At 40.9% G+C, this 17,324-nt stretch overlaps 1 protein-coding gene across 1 annotated transcript; it reads right to left on the reverse strand.

The window, feature by feature from the left end:
* Positions 1-6,569: 6,569 nt before the first annotated feature.
* LOC116336329 (extracellular calcium-sensing receptor-like) lies at positions 6,570-10,617 on the reverse strand. The gene is made up of 9 exons (XM_039598199.1): positions 10,478-10,617; positions 9,907-10,201; positions 9,665-9,751; positions 9,220-9,489; positions 8,805-9,011; positions 8,440-8,715; positions 7,828-8,055; positions 7,607-7,730; positions 6,570-7,520 (listed from the first exon to the last, which is right to left on the reverse strand). Exons 1-9 carry the CDS (start codon positions 10,585-10,587, stop codon positions 6,610-6,612), a joined length of 2,508 nt encoding a protein of 835 aa, XP_039454133.1. The 5' UTR covers positions 10,588-10,617; the 3' UTR covers positions 6,570-6,609.
* Between the last annotated feature and the right edge of the window lie 6,707 nt (positions 10,618-17,324).

A 17,324-nucleotide genomic window follows, 5' to 3' on the forward strand; every position in this document is an offset into this window, starting at 1 on the left:
ACAAACTCCACCAGAGTGCTTATTTCGGTCACTTTTGCGGTCCAAGCCCGGTAAAGGAGCAGGGCTGGAATTGTGACATTAAAAAAACAATAATTACTAAAGAAATTTAATTTATAGTTCTAAATAAACTCTAAATGCATTTAGGACGTTTTTACTCACTTTATGTCTCTTCCACGATGTTATTTCTCTCTCCAGCAACATTGGTTACAATTATATTAGCATGACCAATTATGCAAATTAGGTGATGACGTCATTTAGCGACTTCTAGCGACTTTTAGGACAACCAATAGCGATTTTCCTTACTGAGGAGTTGGCAACACTGGAGGACAGAACAGAGATGGAACAAGAGCCAGGTGCGACAGACATGTTAGTCAAATGGTTGTTTGCCAAAACTCATCAGAACATGTATCTAGTACCTAGTGTTACTTTTTAGATACTATTTATTACTTTTCAAATTCTATATTTATTAAGTTATGCAGGCTTGTTTGCACAACAAGGCTAAATAATTATATAACTTTTCTGAATCTAAATAGTGTACTTTGGTAGAATTAAAAAATAAGTGTAGTGGAGGTCTATGATGATTTTTAGTGCTACTATCGTCTATCTGTCTTGGCTAAGTCCTAAGTAGTCCTGATTTTGAACTGTTGTAGTCCTGTTTTAATTCCGGATCAGTTCTGGGTCTGGTTGAATTGGGGTTTAGTCCTCGTGTCTTGATACAGCCCTGATTTTGTTCTGCCTTACTGCTTAATTAAAAAAAAAACCTAGTTTAAGGTGTCCTGCATATGTGATATATTTTTTTTCCTGTATGAAGTCATTCTTTTTTTAACAAAACTCAAAACACAGCCTAATAAATCTTTCAGTCATTTGTGGTAATGTAAGACAATCCTGTGACAGAGTTTAATGCATGTGCTTTTGGTGATAGTTATTCCTTCTTTAACCAAATAAGGGATCTAATCAAAATATAATCAAGAAGAAATCAACACTCTATCCACCTGTTTTTGTCAGGCTTTTGCATCCAAATTTTTTCAGAATACTCTCTGCAGGCTTACTTGTTGTTCCTAGAGTATTTAAAAATAGAATGGGAGGCAGAGCCTTCAGTTGTCAGGCCCCTCTTCTGTGGAACCAGCTTCCACTTTGGATTCGGGAGACAGACACTATCTCTACTTTTAAGATTAGGCTTAAAACTTTCCTTTTTTCTGAAGCATATAGTTAAGGCTGGATCAGGTGACCCTGAATCTCCTCCCTTAGTTATGCTGCAATAGGTGTAGACTGCTGGGGGGTTCCCATGATGCATTGAGTAATTCCTTTTCAGTCACTTTTCTCACTCAACATGTATCTGATGCCTTTTTTAAGGTCTGCTCTTGCTCTGCTGTATGGCGAGTTGCGTGCCTTTAACAATGCCTGAACCTTACTTGTCATCCAGGGTTTACAGTTGGGGTAGACCTTGTCCATGGTGACAGTGTCCATTAGTGATGTGTCGGTCGCGAACGAAACGGCTCTTAGAGCCGGTTCTTTGAAGTGAACGACGCGAGCTGGCTCTTTATTGGGAGCCATGGGTTTTTTTTCTTTCTCTCACCCTCTCTCTCGCACTTTTTTTCCGCTTCACTCCGCACGCGAGCCTTGTGCTTTGCGTTGGGCAGAGGGGCGGTAGTTACACTCGCAGTAGCACAGGAACAGAGCAGGAGAGAAAGAGAACCAGGGAAAACAACGTTACATTAGAAAGGTATAGTAATCATCCACAACTATATTCAGTTGCGGATGATAAAGGATTCAGAAAGTTTATTCATGCAGGCCCATATGACAGAGAATATGCATCTTCTTTTTGTTTTCATATTTTAATTTATATTTAATTGTGTTGTGGTTTGCAGTGTTTTGTGTTGTTTCACTTTAAATTTGTTTAGAAGGAAAAAGCTTAAAATTTCAATAGTTAAAAGTTGAAATGTGAATAGTTGGTTTTTGTATTATATGATTTATTTAAAACATTTTATGTGGAGTGAATAAATAAAAGTATAATTACGGTGGCCCCTAGAGACAAAGCACGTACAAACTCCAAAACACGTACGAACTCCGAAGCACGTACAAACCCTGAAGCACGTAAAAACTCCAAAACAGGTAAAAACTCCGTAGCACGTACCAACTCCGAAGCACGTAAAAACTCCAAAACACGTAAAAACTCCGAAGGACATACAAAACACAACAGAAGTGCTCCAGAATGCTGGGCGCAGTGTTGAGTTTTTGTTACCTATTGGCTAAACAAGCCAGGAAGTACCAACGACTGGATTTGGTGTGTGGTAGTAACAGGTAAATGAATATTTTTTTTAATTATTTGAATATATCTGAGTGCTTGTGTATAAATACACAAACAATACACATATGCTTTCACCTGTGTAATTTAAGTGATGTAGGTAGTTCTGTTTTGGAAGTTCAGTTAACGTTAGCAATGTGTTTTGGAGTTTGTACGTGCTTTGTTTCTAGGGGCCACCGCATATATTTATATATAAACATATATAAATAAAACCACTTTTTTTTACATTAGTAATTCCTTTTGTGCATAATTTCATATTGTTGTTAATAATAAATTAATTAAAGCAACAAAACAACCTGAAGATTCGGTTCGGAGCCGAAAGAACCGGCTCTTTTTAGTGAGCCGAGCCAAAAGAGCCGGTTCTCTAAAAAGAGCCGGAAATCCCATCACTAGTGTCCATGCAGTGCGTGACGTAACCCAGCACTGTGGATGTGTGAGTCTCTAGGCCATCATGTTCAAAGACACTTCACTCTGTGAGGGCAAAAGAGTCCTGCAATTGAGCAAGAGCTTCCTCAGAAAATGTGCTAATGCTTCTTATGGTGGGCTTTGTTCTTTTCCTGAGTGGTGTGTATGCCAGGACGATGAGCAGAGAGAGGTACTCAGGTGGGGGAGGGGAACAGAGCAAAGCCGCTGCTCCCGCACTGACTGTAACGCAGTCAGTTCTTCTTTTACTGTTATGCTGTTTTGTGGATCACAAGGTGTGAAACTACTTATAAACACACCAGGGGCGATTTTAGCCCATTTGTGGGGGTGCTGAATCAAAGCACCCCCAAAGATTTCTTACTTTTTTTGACAATATTTGCTGTTTGTGTGACACACTGCTAAAAATATAAAAACCACACAATGCTTGGTTGAGACATAACATTTTAACAACAAAAGTATAGAAACCCCCCCTCCCTCCCAAAATGGTTTGTTCCAGCTCGCCTCTCCCCTCTAGCTCCGTTGCTGCCAGAGCTATGGTGGCTGAGACGCAGCTGAGCGGAGGTGTAAGTGCCTGGCTTAAAACAGGACATATTAGCTGCATTTAACCTTCAGTTACTTTTTATATAGTTAGGTAGGAGTCATACCATGTTTCTTTTTAGCTGAAAAACATTACACCCAGGTAACCTGAAGTGTTGAAAACTTGTTTTCCGGCGATGTTTGCTACCCTACCTACAATCCGTCCTGCTCTGTAGTTAAATCAGCGATATTTGACCGTCCTGTTGCTCCAATTGAAATGTATATAGCCTGTTTATGATCCGTCAATCAAAATTTATATCTTTTATTAGATGTTCATGTGGTTTGGTTATTTTCCTTTTGGTTGAAAGTAAACTGAGAGAGGACTTTTTGTTAATGATCTTAATAGTATTTTTTCATATTAATGTAATTTTTCATCTAATTGAATACAATCTATTTGTGTATGATTGTCAGTCCAAAGAGGGAGAGAGGAAAGAGGGGAACATGAGGAGAAAGGTCAGGAAGAACCAGGTAAGAGAACAGACAGGGAATAGTGACAGGCAAAACTGAAACTGTTAAACTGACAAAGAGAAAAACCCCGATTTTACTCATACAATCTGGGAGTCGTGTTCTCCCTATATTAAAGCTGCTATACAGAATCTGCTAAACAAACTGGGTTGAAACATTTTTGACCCTCTTTAACAACATTCCAACATAACATTATAATTGATTGGGGAGATTAAAATTAATGATATATTTTTATGTGGTTCAGCCACAACTCTACTAAAACCTCAGCCAGTAATAGGTAGGGCAACCTTTGGACCGTCCAGTTGTCTGTATGCCTGCCGCAGTACATGCACCACATTTGCGCACTGAATCAGAACGTGCCAAACGGTGCCCTGGTGGAGTGAGGAGCTGTAAAGAGAAGCAGAGTGCTCTGTTTATATTCTAAAAATGTTTTAAGCTTGTTTCAAAGATTCTGTACTGCAGCTTTAAATATTTTCCAAAAGCACACTTAACTTATCAGTGTTTCTCAAACTTTTTACAGTGTGTACCACCTGATAAAAATGTCAAGTCTCCCAAGCACCACTATGAAAGCATGAACCCCATAAATATTACAACACAAAATTAGTATTATTAAATTAGTAAAATTAGTATCTTCAGTAAAGATTTTTATTTGTAATAATTTATTCTGTTTTGGGAGTGTTTTTTTATGTATCTGTATTATATTATACATACACGTTAAAAGTGAATCTCTGTCCAAAAAATGCACTCAGTTTACTTTTTACTCACTATGAGCATCATTCATTATTCTCCCCCAGTAATTAAGGTTAGGATATGTATTTTTTTTATTCCAATCCAATCTTCTTTTGCAGCATTTAAATAACCTTTATCTTTGATTTGATGGTTTTGTTACAGACTTTTCAAAACAGTGTTTTGCTTTTCTTTCACAAATGTGGGGATTAAATTGTGTTAAAATGTACAAAACAATAATGTCATGTTTTGAGACGAGGACCCAGGCACAGAGAGACTTGATGAATTTAAGAATCATATGATTTAAGAAAGAAATTTGCAGACTTGCACAGAGATGGTAAAATTATGATGACTGATAACGGAGACGAGGACAACAGACGACGAGGACAGGGAGGAACAGGGGTTTAAATGCACCAAGGAGACAGTCATAGAGAACTCGGGACAACTGGAGACATTTAAAGATGCTGGGAATGAGAGAGACAGGGAAGAAGTCTCATCGTGACGAGTAAAGTTTATCTTGCCTGGCTGGGCAGCTCTCTGGGTGCTCAGCACCCCCAAAGCTAGGATCCTAGAATCGCCCCTGAAACACACTATCTCACACACAAAGTAACTCCACCAGAGTGCCAATTTCGGGTCACTTTTGCCGGTCCAGGCCCGGATAAAGGAGCAAGGTTGGAATTGTGACATTAAAAAACAATAATTGCTAAAAGAAATTTAATTTGTAGTTGTAAATAAATTCTAAATGCATTTAGTACGTTTATTTACTCACTTTATGACTCTTCCACGATCTTATTTCTCTCTCCAACAACTTAGGTTACAATTACATTAGCATGACCAATTATGCAAATTAGGCGATGATGTCATTTAGTCAACAGCCAATAGCGATTTTCCTCACTGAGGAGTTGGCAACACTGGCTGTTATTAGCACTGCAGGCAGTTCTCTGGGCAAGTAGAAGGGTTTGCACATGACAGACATTGCCTCAATGTCCAGGGAGCAGACTGTGGTGATGATCTTAGTGTTTGTGCACCAGTTGTTATGTGTGTAAATGCACAAACCTCCTCCTCTGCTTTTCCCCGCTGTAGTCTTTCTGTCGCTGCCTTGTGTCGGTGCATTGTGTGACCTGATAGCATCGAAACTACGGGAATTCCCTCTCGTAGCCATGTCTCTGTGACAACCAGGACACAACAGTTGCGTACAAGTGGCTGTGCAGTGAGAAGTAGGTTCAGGTCGTCTATTTTTTTGACAATTGACCGTGCGTTGGTCAGGAAAGGCGCTCAGGAGCAGTAGTTTGAAAGGCTGCTTCTTTAGCGGAGCTAGCAGGCCCGACCGGCACTCCTGCTTTTGCTTGCGTTCCTTCCGCCACCTGCATTTCTTGGCAGACCCAATAAGAATCCACAGAGCACCGAATTTTCTCACTGTCTCCAGGGGGATGTTGTGCATCCTCTGATAATCACTGGCAATGGGGATCTGGCTGTTGTATCCAATGTTGCATAATTCCAGATGGCTGTAGGTAAATTTGGCTTTACAGTAAGAAAAACTAAAGAAAAAGAAAAAGTGTAAAAACGAAAAAGAAAAGCACCTAAGTGGAGAGCATAGAGTTGCCATCTTGCATTACTTGGAGAGCCTTGTGTGTCTGGGAGCCTGGAATTGTCACTACAGCTAAGTTCTAATTGTAGCACATTTTGAAATGGAAACAAACTGCACTGAAGTTTGAAAGTTGAGACCAGTATTTGAGTCCTGCCTGAGTTGTTTTCTTGAAATGATCAGCATGGTTTTGATCACGATCAGTTCAAGACAGACCAAATATACAAGAATATAGATTAGAACTGCTAAATGAATTCAAGATGAAACCGTAGTTTATTAAAATAATTTAGATTACATTTAGTTTTCATAATAAGTTAAATTTTAGAGTGGAGTGTAAAAAAGTCAATGTTTATCTTTGAAAAGTCTGGTTGTTTTGTATGTAAACTGCATTTTAAAAGAACAACAACAAAAATGACTAAATAACTGTCTTTAATATTTAACATTTGTTCATTTTAATTGTTTATTTAATTTTTGGTCAATAGAGTGCAAATAAAAGAAACCCAACATTTTTTTAATTGAACTGAAAATTTTATGGAACAATTCCACGACCCATAACAGCTTTCTTTGTGTTCATCTCTGGTCTCAACAGGATTATGTAACATTTGGGTCCAAACAGTGTGATCAAGAGTCCAAAACTTGAAGCAAGAATGGCAAATACCTCTACTGCATCTGCAAGATTTCCTGGTGAGCTGATATAAGCAGGAACAAAGGCCACCCACACAGCACAGAAGATCAGCATGCTGAATGTGATGAGCTTGGCCTCATTAAAACTATCAGGGAGATTCCTCACCAGGAATGCAATTAGAAAACTGAGGAAAGCCAGCATGCCAATATAGCCCAATAACACTGCAAAACAAACAGTGGACCCAACGGCACACTCATACACTATCTTGTCATTGTGGTATTGGGTGTTCTTATGTGGAGTTGGAGAGGAAGAGACAAGCCAGGTAGTACAGATGGCTGCCTGAATAGCTGTAAGAAACAGAACTGTTCCTCTCTGCTGCATAGCACCAAACCACTTCAGACTGGCTCCCCCTCCTGGCTTGGAGGCTTTGAACACAGCCAGCACAACCATGGTTTTTACCAGGATGCATGAGACACACAGCACAAAGCTGATCCCAAATGCTGCATGCCTGAGTTGGCATGTCCACATCCTGGGTCGTCCAATGAACAAAAGTGAACACAGGAAACACAACTTAAGTGACAACAATAGCTGGAAACTAAGTTCTGAATTGTTGGCACGTACTATAGGTGTTGTGCGATGGTAGATAAAGATCCCCAGAACAACAGCACATATAAATGTTCCCAGTAAGGAGATTGCTGTCAAACAAATACCCAAAGGGTCATGGTAGGAGAGAAACTCTGTCTTCTTAAGAACACAGTGGTCACGCTGTGGGTTTGACCAAAAGTCCTCTGGACAACTGGTGCACTCCAACGAGTCTGACAAAGAGGGGTTGATGGTGAAATGCATCCTATATTTCACAGAAATTAAATCAAATATGTCATACAGAAAGACAAAGACCTACTGCTCTTGTTAGTGATCTTTCCCTCAGAACAAGGGATGCAGTCAAAGCAGCATTCGGGCTCTCTCTTCCTTCTCACCATGTGGGTACCAGGAGGACAGCTCTCACTGCATACTGATCGAGGTGGCTATTGGACATAAAAAAAATAAATATTTATTGCCTGCTACAATTCTATATACTGTAAATGTCAAAAAAGGTACTTGTCAAATAAAAACATGTCTAACCTTTTTGGATTCAAAGTTCCAGAAGATTTTGCCTTCATCAAGTATGAGTTCTTCACCTTTTAAAGCTGTCCTTTTAACCTCACCCACTTTCTGAATTTTAGTACTTCCATCAGGGAGCCACAACGCGTTAATAACATCATAAATTGGTATCACATCACCATTCTCGTCAAATGACACTTGATCGCCAAATGGAGTGGTGAAGTTCACTCTTTCCATGTAATAAACAAGCTGTTTAAAAGGAATGTATAATAAGTAAATTACTTTTTGCTCCAAAACTAATTATAGAACAAATGATTTATTCATAGATGGAGTGTAAAATGATATCACATCTGCCATGGCTCCAGTAACTTTACAGTGCAAACAGTGGCAATTTTTCAATTCAGTAATCAAATATAATATTATATCTATGGTTCTTACATATATAAAGTCATTTTTATCTAAGTCTCAATCAACCAAGGCACATGACTAATAATCCTGTATAGAAGTTAATGACCTCCATGACTAAAATACCTTAACTACTTTTGCTCACGAGTATGGCAAATCCCCTTTCAGAAATTCTGAAAGCAAGCAAAAACAATGTATTCAAAGGTGGAGTGTACAATGATACCACACCTGCCAAGGCTCCAGTGACTGCAAAGACGCACAGCTGTTCCCACTGAAAGGCCCTCTTCCTGGCTTGCACCGCAGCATGTCATCAAGGGAATATGCCAGTGCATAAACGGCTTTGTACACATTATACTCAGGCCTCAGGTTTGAAATGTCCAAGTACTCATTGTCCACATTTCCCAGATCTTCCTGTCCAGTGCATAGTGCACCTCCACCTTCCAGCCAGCCTGCTGGAGCTGGAGCAAACCTGCACTGAAATGTAAATTCCCAAAACTGATTCACCTGAAATATTTTGAAAAATGTTTGTTACACATTATGAAAATATATAACTGTTGTGACACACACACACAGTAAAAGTGTTCAAGTCTCACCAAGCTATTTCCGTAGCTAGTGTTGTGATGTAGATCAGGACGTATTTGCAACAGGAATTCCCTGAGCCCTGGTATTTCTCCTTGACGAATGGTGATACCCAGTGTACCACCCAGGTATGGCATATATTGAGGTGTTTGGAGCACAGCAGATTCTGTCCAGGCCTCGCTGGCTATCCACTGTAGGCCTGTCACATTTTGCCTTACTACCTGTGAATTAAATTAGACCAAATCTATGAAGTAATATTGAACCTCCAACTTCTTTACTGAAACAGTTTTTGATCTATAAAATTAATTCTGAATCATTACATTTTTGTACTGATTTCTGTACTCACAATGATACTTAATATGTGTTTTACACAATATAATTATGAAGACCTCTGTAACTAGTAATCATTAAAGTGTTTTAAAGCGAAACCTCATCCATAAGGTGTATCATGCGACTGGGATGTTCAAAGACAATGACAACTCGAGCTGTAGAGGTTTTCATCACATCAACAATCCTCCGGAGTTCTTCTGTGTCTTTGTCCCAGGGTAAAACCTCAGTGTAGGCCAGGCAACCTTCACCCGACACACTCAGCTCAGACTGAAAGAATCTGGCTGCATGAAGTCCATAATCATCATCAGTGACAAGCAGACCTGCCCAAGTCCAGCCGAAATGCTTTAGAATCTGGATCATTGCACGTACCTAAGTGAATACAGATTAATTGCAATTTAGCTTTATTCTTTGACACAATACATAAACGAAATAGAGGATAATTCTCAAAACTAAGTATATTATTATTTCTTTCTTTGTTTTTCTTTTACACAGATATTGAAACATATTTTTGTGTTTCAATTTTAATTTTGATGAAAATTTTCACCTGGAAAGAATCACTTGGGATCGTTCTAAAGAAGGATGGATACTTTTGACGGTCACTCAGGCAGGAACATGTGGCAAAATAACTCACCTGTGAAATATACAGACTGTATATTGTAGAGCTATCTTAACTTTGTCATCATGACTGCATTATTACTTTCATTTTTTTCATAAAATGGGTTTATATTTTTTAATTAAATCAACGTAATCCAAGAAAACTGTTACATGGTCAAGCAGAAAACTTACCATCGGTACTCTGTACAAGCCTAAGACGTTGGAGATTGCAATAGAATTTGTAGAGGTCGGATCACCCACAATCCCTACGACTGGAGGATTTCCAACACATGTATCATCTACTACAATTTGATCCTCTTGACCACTGGCTAATGACAATGCTCCACGGAATCCAATTCCAAGTTCAAGGCAGTTATCATAAAGAGTGTATCCCAGAGTCACATTTGGTAGCAGGTTTGAGTTTCTGTTGATCTCATCAATAGCAAAAGCCATGGTCTGTGCCGACTTAAAACCTAGGACATACATACTAAGACAAGAAAATTTGAATTACTAATATATATAATACAACACAGGTTTTAAATTACAAGGAAACAAGTGCCTTTTGAAAATGTTGCAAAAGCAGAAATATTATAAACAATTAAGGAAACTGAATAACAATTAAAGACATATATTAAGGGGGAAAAAATGAAAAAGAAGATGCATGGTGTAGTTATTTGAGATACAAAATACATATTTATACTGGCACCAAGTTTGACGGTTTTCTTATTCTGTGTTTTTCATTCTGTTTCCCTGTCTTTGTTACCTATGGCAAGTCGGCTGTTGTGGCTGCGAGGTAAAAGACAGATCAGGAACACTTGAAAAGAAATGGACTTGAAACAGTCCACCCAGAATCACATCTCCAGTTTTGTGCATCTCATTTAGATGAAACTGTCCCTGCAGCTGACAGGACAAAGAAACCTGAGGAGTGGATAGAGTTGAAGAAACACAGGAACACAGCAAAACAACCACGACTAAATTGTTTCGCAAAGATGAGCACATGACAGCTTTCTGAATTGTTGAGATGAGTCATTAGGTTTTATTGTTTGCCATTCCCTTTTATTGACTTACTGTGTTGTTTAATCTTGCACACCACCCATCAGGGAAGAAGGCGGAGTATACTTTTCATTTGAGATTGCTTTGTGTCCAGGCAAACTCAGGGAACACTCTGAGTAAATTTGTCATCAGTAATAACTCACTGAAGAATTGTCAGACTAACAGGTGTTTCTGTGTACATATCAAGTGACACAAAAGAAGAATAGCAAAAATAACATATCATAATTCATGTACAGCAAAGTTCATGTGGAATGTCTCAACAGCATCATATTAAAGAGCTTCAGTCCATATTTGAGTTAAAAGAGAGGGACAACAACTTACTTATTTGATCACTACCCAGAGTTCGTGGCCACAGTTGAATAGCTGTAATCTAAATCTAAGTTGTAATCTGAATTGACCTGCCAATTAAAAACTTAGCTCAGACTGTACAGTGACTGTATCACTGCACATGTTTCCCAAATCCGTCAGTGAATCTCATGCTCCACTTTCCCCAAACTCGTGAACAAGACCCTAAGACATTTAAATTCCTCCAATTCGGGTTGTAATTTGTTGCAGATGGAGTTGGCATTCCACCTTTTCTGGCTGAGAACTATGGTCTCTGACTTGGGGGTGCTGATTCTCACACTTGGCCGCAAACCACTCCAATGCAAGTTGGAAGTCACCACCTGATTAAGCAAACAGTATCATATCATCTGCAAAAAGTAAAGATGAAATCCTGAGGCCATCATAGTGGACAGTAGCGGTTTTTGAAACGGGCAACACGGGCGGTTTCCCGGGATGGTATCGTGGTGGGGGGCGGCATCACGGGCATCGGCAAAAATTTAAAAAAAAATTGCTCGTACTCATGCTGCCCCGACATCAGCCAGCGCATATTGGGAATGGCATAGGCACCGATCGGGTTTCTATCGCCCATTTGCTGGGAGTAAGGGCGCCCCGCCCTCCCCACAGGGAGGAGAGGGCGCGGCGGCGGGGGATCCTCTGGCTGGCTGGAGCAGCATCTGATAACCATCCATCCATCTTCATCCGCTTTATCCGAGGCCGGGTCGCGGGGGCAGCAGCCTAAGCAGAGAAGCCCAGACCTCCCTCTCCCCAGCCACCTCCTCCAGCTTATCCGGGGGAATACCAAGGCGTTCCCAGGCCAGCCGAGAGATATAATCTCTCCAGCGTGTCCTGGGTCTGCCCCGGGGCCTCCTCCCGGTGGGACATGCCCGGAACACCTCACCCAGGAGGCGCCCAGGAGGCATCCTTGTCAGATGCCCGAACCACCTCAACTGGCTCCTTTCGATGTGGAGGAGCAGCGGCTCTACTCTGAGCCCCTCCCGGATGGCCGAACTTCTCACCCCATCTCTAAGGGAGAGGCCAGCCACCCTTCGGAGGAAGCTCATTTCTGCCGCTTGTATCCGCGATCTCGTTCTTTTTCGGTCACTACCCACAGCTCGTGGCCATAGGTGAGGGTAGGGACGAGATCGACCGGTAAATTGAGAGCTTCGCTTTTACACTCGGCTCCCTCTTCACCACGACGGACCTGTGCAGCGTCCGCATCACTGCAGTCGCAGCACCAATCCGTCTGTCGATCTCCGGCCCCTTCTCCCATCACTCGCGAACAAGACCCCGAGATACTTGAACTCCTCCACTTGGGGCAGGAACTCATCCCCGACCCGGAGTGGGCACTCCACCCTTTTCCGGCTGAGAACCATGGCCTCAGATTTGGAGGTGCTGATCCTCATTCCCGCTGCTTCACACTCGGCTGCGAACCGCTCCAGTGCGAGCTGGAGGCCTTCACCTGATGAAGCCAACAGAACCACATCATCCGCAAAAAGCAGAGATGAGATTCTGAGGCCACCGGCGAAAAGCCCTCCGCCACTTGGCTGCGCCTAGAAATCCTGTCCATAAAATTATGAACAGAACCGGTGACAAAGGGCAGCCCTGGCGGAGCCCATCACCCACCGGGAACAAGTCCGACTTATTGCCGGCAATGCGAACCAAACTCTTGCAACGGTTGTACAGGGATCGAATGGCCCGTAGCAATGGGCCAGACACCCCATACTCCCAAGAACACCTCCCACAGGACACCCGAGAGGGACACGGTCGAATGCCTTCTCCAAGTCCACAAAACACATGTAGACTGGTTGGGCAAACTCCCATGCACCCTCAAGTATCCTTGAGAGGATAAAGAGCTGGTCCAGTGTTCCGCGACCAGGACGAAAACCGCATTGTTCCTCCTGTATCCGAGGTTCGACTAACGGACGAACTCTCCTTTCCAGCACTCTGGCATAGACTTTCCCAGGGAGGCTGAGGAGTGATCCCCTGTAGTTGGAACACACCCTCCGGTCTCCCCTCTTAAAGATGGGGACCACCACCCCAGTCTGCCAGTCCAGGGTACTGCCCTGATCTCCACGCAACATTGTAGAGGCGTGTCAACCAGGACAGCCCTACAACATCCAGAGCCTTCAGGAACTCGGGCGGACCTCATCAACACCAGGGGCTCTGCCACCAAGGAGCTGTTTAACTGCCTCAGTGACCTCGCCCCGAAATTGGCGGGTCACTCCCTCATCCCCAGACTCTGCTTCCTCCCGGAAGACGTGTCAGTGGGATTAAGGAGGTCCTCAGTATTCCTTCCACCGCCTGACAATTTTCTCAGTCGACGTCAGCAGCGCTCCGCCAGCACTATACACAGTGCAGGTAGAGCACCGCTTTCCCCTCCTGAGACGCCTGACGGTTTACCAGAATCTCTTCGAGGCAGTCCGAAAGTCTTTTTCCATGGCCTCTCCGAACTCCTCCCACACCCGAGTTTTTGCTTCAGCCACTGCCCGAGCCGCATTCCGCTTGGCCTGTCGATACCTGTCGGCTGCCTCCGATAACCGACTCGCAAAATAAAACTAAATAAAAACAAACCAACAAACACGAAAACACCAGACATTATGATACAGACTTATAATTTGCACCGATGTTTTTTAGAATTTCTACATGCAAGTGCGAGAGCCCTTGGTGCGCCTGCTTGCTGCTGAAGTCAAAGTAAACTTTATTGTCATCTCCGCAACATACAGTACGGTATATAGAGAGACGAGACGACGAGGCTCCAGTTACAGCAGTGCAAGTAAACTAACAATAAATATAAGAAGAGTAAGAAGATAAATATACACTTTAGGACTCGGGGTAAAGGGACCAATAACAATTTAAAACTTATATTTTATAGTTTGATGATTTCAAGTCTCACACACAACCCGTCGAAAGGGGAGGGGGGCCGGCTGCTTCCAAATAGAGCATATTTCATTCATAATGATGTAAATCCAAGTCCATTATGTATTCATGATTTGAATCCTGGGTTGTACGAAATCCCAGAAATAAACCCTAGACAAAGCGAATCTATGGACGAAGGTGTAGGTCTGTTAGGTTATGTTAGGGATGGGGAATGGGTGTTCATACTGGAGTGCAAAATTAAAACCAAGATGGACAAGAAAAGGTCAAAGTCATCAGGTGCTCAGTTTAGAAAAAAGAGAAAAGAAGAGGAGGAGAAACGAGCAAAAGATACAGGTAAGCAGATGTGTCATTGGATAATGGCAGGTCATCCTGAAACAATCAGAATCAGAATACTTTATTAATCCCTAATGAAATGATGTGGGTTACAGTTGCTCCAAGAAGAAATGGTAAAAATAGCAACAGTAACAGAGTAAACTCCAAACACTATGTTACAGATTTTAATATTATAGTCATTGTCAATTGTTGATTTGCCCTGTTCTAATTGTATGACGAATTACGATGGCTGTTTGGTAGCCGTTTGCATACTATACTCTGTCTCTCATCATATGTGTATGTTTCTCTGGTGAAATCCAGTATGGTTCCGACAACAGTTTTATGTTAATGGGCAATCCTTAATATGTCTTGTGTGTGGGGGGGGGGGGAGCTAGGGCGCCAAATAGGCTAGGACCGCCACTGATAGTGGAGAACATCCACCAGCCTGGACAGACCAAGATATTCTGTCCACACTTGCCCACTTTCTCAAATATCCTTGAGAGGATAAAGAGCTTGTCCAGTTCCACAGCCTGGATGAAAACCTCATTATTATAAATTTTTTATTATGAATTATTCATTATTAAACATTTTACCAAAATATTGCATTTGAAAAATACAAAATGGAGAAAAATCAAACATCTAAATTCAAAACGTGAACAGTAAAAAAAACATTAAGAGTTAAACTTATTCAAAAGTACAAAACGTTGTGGGCCATATAAATCTGTACATCACTCGTTCTTTAGTGAGTTGCTTGGTACCGGGCCGCGAATGTTGAGGCTCAGGTGTGAAATGTATGGTTTTCAGGGTTTTTATCGTTTTTCAGCGTTATTTTGTTATGAATAAATCTTCTTTTTTTCGGTACCGGTACTAGTTTTATTTTGTTGTATTTATCCGCGACACCTTAAAGGCCGGTCCGTGAAAATATTGTCGGGCATAAACCGGTCCGTGGCGCAAAAAAGGTTGGGGACCACTGATTTAGACTATTTAATGTTATCTCTGAAATATATACTCTTAATAACATTATATAAAAATATTTTTAGGGTAATGGTGTAATATGCTTCTTTTACCTGTAAATGTCAGTTTTTTAAAACCTTTATTTAACAAGGAAGATCCCATTGAGATTAAAAACCTCTTTTTCAAGGGAGACCTGGCCAAAATAGGCAGCAGCAAGTATCTCACAGTTACAAGAAACACACAATTAAACACAGGCAGCAGCAACACACAAAAAAGAATAAGAAAATAAAAATAAAATACGATAAAATTCAGTAAAATTCAAACAGAAAATTTAAAAATTCAGGTAAAATGACAATCTAATTGAAACAGTTGCATGTTGTGGACCCGGCTCAGGGATTCTTAGTTTAGATTTAAAAGCACTTCAGTCATTTTCCAGTCGTTCTGCAGTTTGTTTCAAGCCAAGGGTGCTAAATGGACAAAAGCTCTTCTGCCAAATTCAGTTAGGGCAAATGGAATAGAAAGCAGCAAGTAACCTTGCGGAAGAAGAGAAAATACCAACCAGCATGTTTAATTGCAAGCAGGGAACATACAAACTGTATAAATGAGAGTTCCACCGACTGGCCAAAGCAGGCCATCCTACCTGGGAGTATAACTCACAGTGGTGAGTCTGAAATTTATCATTAGTGATAAACCTCAGAGAAGCATGATACACAGTATCAGCCGTTCGAAGACATTGAGCATTCATATGTAGAATATCTCGATAATCTAGCACAGGTAAAAATGTTGCAGCAACAAGCCATTTCTTTGTATTAAAAGAAAAACACAACTTACTTTGAAAATAAAATCTCAGTTTTAACTTCAGATTTTTCACGAGATTCTCTACATGTGGTTTGAAGGTGAGCGAGTCAATCAACATACCCAGATATTTATATGTGTTAACCAACTCTATTTTATTACCCTCAAGAGTGTTTACTGAAGGAATCGTTTGGGCCCATTTCCTTGAGTTAGAAAACAACTTTGTTTTGTCTGCATTGAAAACAAGTTTAGGATGAAGTAATGAGTGCTGGACAGCAAAAAAGGCTTTCTGCAAGGAATCGATGGCTTGGACAAGAGTTGAACCACAGCTGTAAATAACTGTGTCATCAGCATAGAAATGCAAGTTTGCATCTGGCACATTTAAGCCAAGATTACATATATAAATGATAAATAGAAGGGGGCCTAATACGGAGCCCTGTGGCACTCCGTTGTGTACTGTCACAAATTCCGAACATAGACCATCAGATTTAATGCACTGAGACCTATTACTGAGTCTAAGTTTTAAAATACAATGATCAACAGTGTCAAATGCTTTCAACAAATCAATAAAAATGGATGCACAGTGTTGGTTCTCATCAAGTGCAACAGCAATCATTTACCACTTCCATTGCAGCTGTGATGGTACTGTGATTTTTCCTAAAGCCTGATTGATATTCAGATAAAATGGCATTGGTGTGTAAAAACTCATTTAACTGCTCACACAAAAGAGCTTCAAGAACTTTTGCCAGCACAGATAGATTAGATATTGGTCTATAATTAGTTAAAAGTGCTGGGTCAACCCTTTCAATAGAAGAACAACAAAAACTGATTTCCATACTGAGGGAATTTCATTCATATCCAGTTTGAGGTTGAAAAGTGTTGTGAGAGGCTCTGCCACAAAATCAGCTGCCAGCTTCAAGAAGTAAGGATCTAGTAAATTGGGTCCTGAAGATTTTCTATGATCTAACACTTTAAGAGCTTTACAGACTTCCTGCACAGAAAAAGGAACAAAGTTAAATGGCTGACCAGTGTACACTGGAAAGTTTGTGCAGGATTTTACAGAGACTGGATTTAGAGTCAAACAAAGAGCTGGGAGATATAAAGTGATTGTTAAAGCAATTCATAATCTCCTTCTTATCATAAACAGGAACAGAATCCTTAAAAACGTAGGTGGGTAGAGCATGTGAGCTTTTACTCACTGAAAGAGACGTAATGATTTTCCAGAACTTCTGTGGATTATGTAGTTTCTCTGTGGTGACAGACAAATAGACATATTCTGATTTAGCTTTCTTAAT

Source organism: Oreochromis aureus, linkage group 14 (genome assembly GCF_013358895.1).
Source record: "Oreochromis aureus strain Israel breed Guangdong linkage group 14, ZZ_aureus, whole genome shotgun sequence".
Lineage (NCBI taxonomy): Eukaryota > Metazoa > Chordata > Actinopteri > Cichliformes > Cichlidae > Oreochromis > Oreochromis aureus.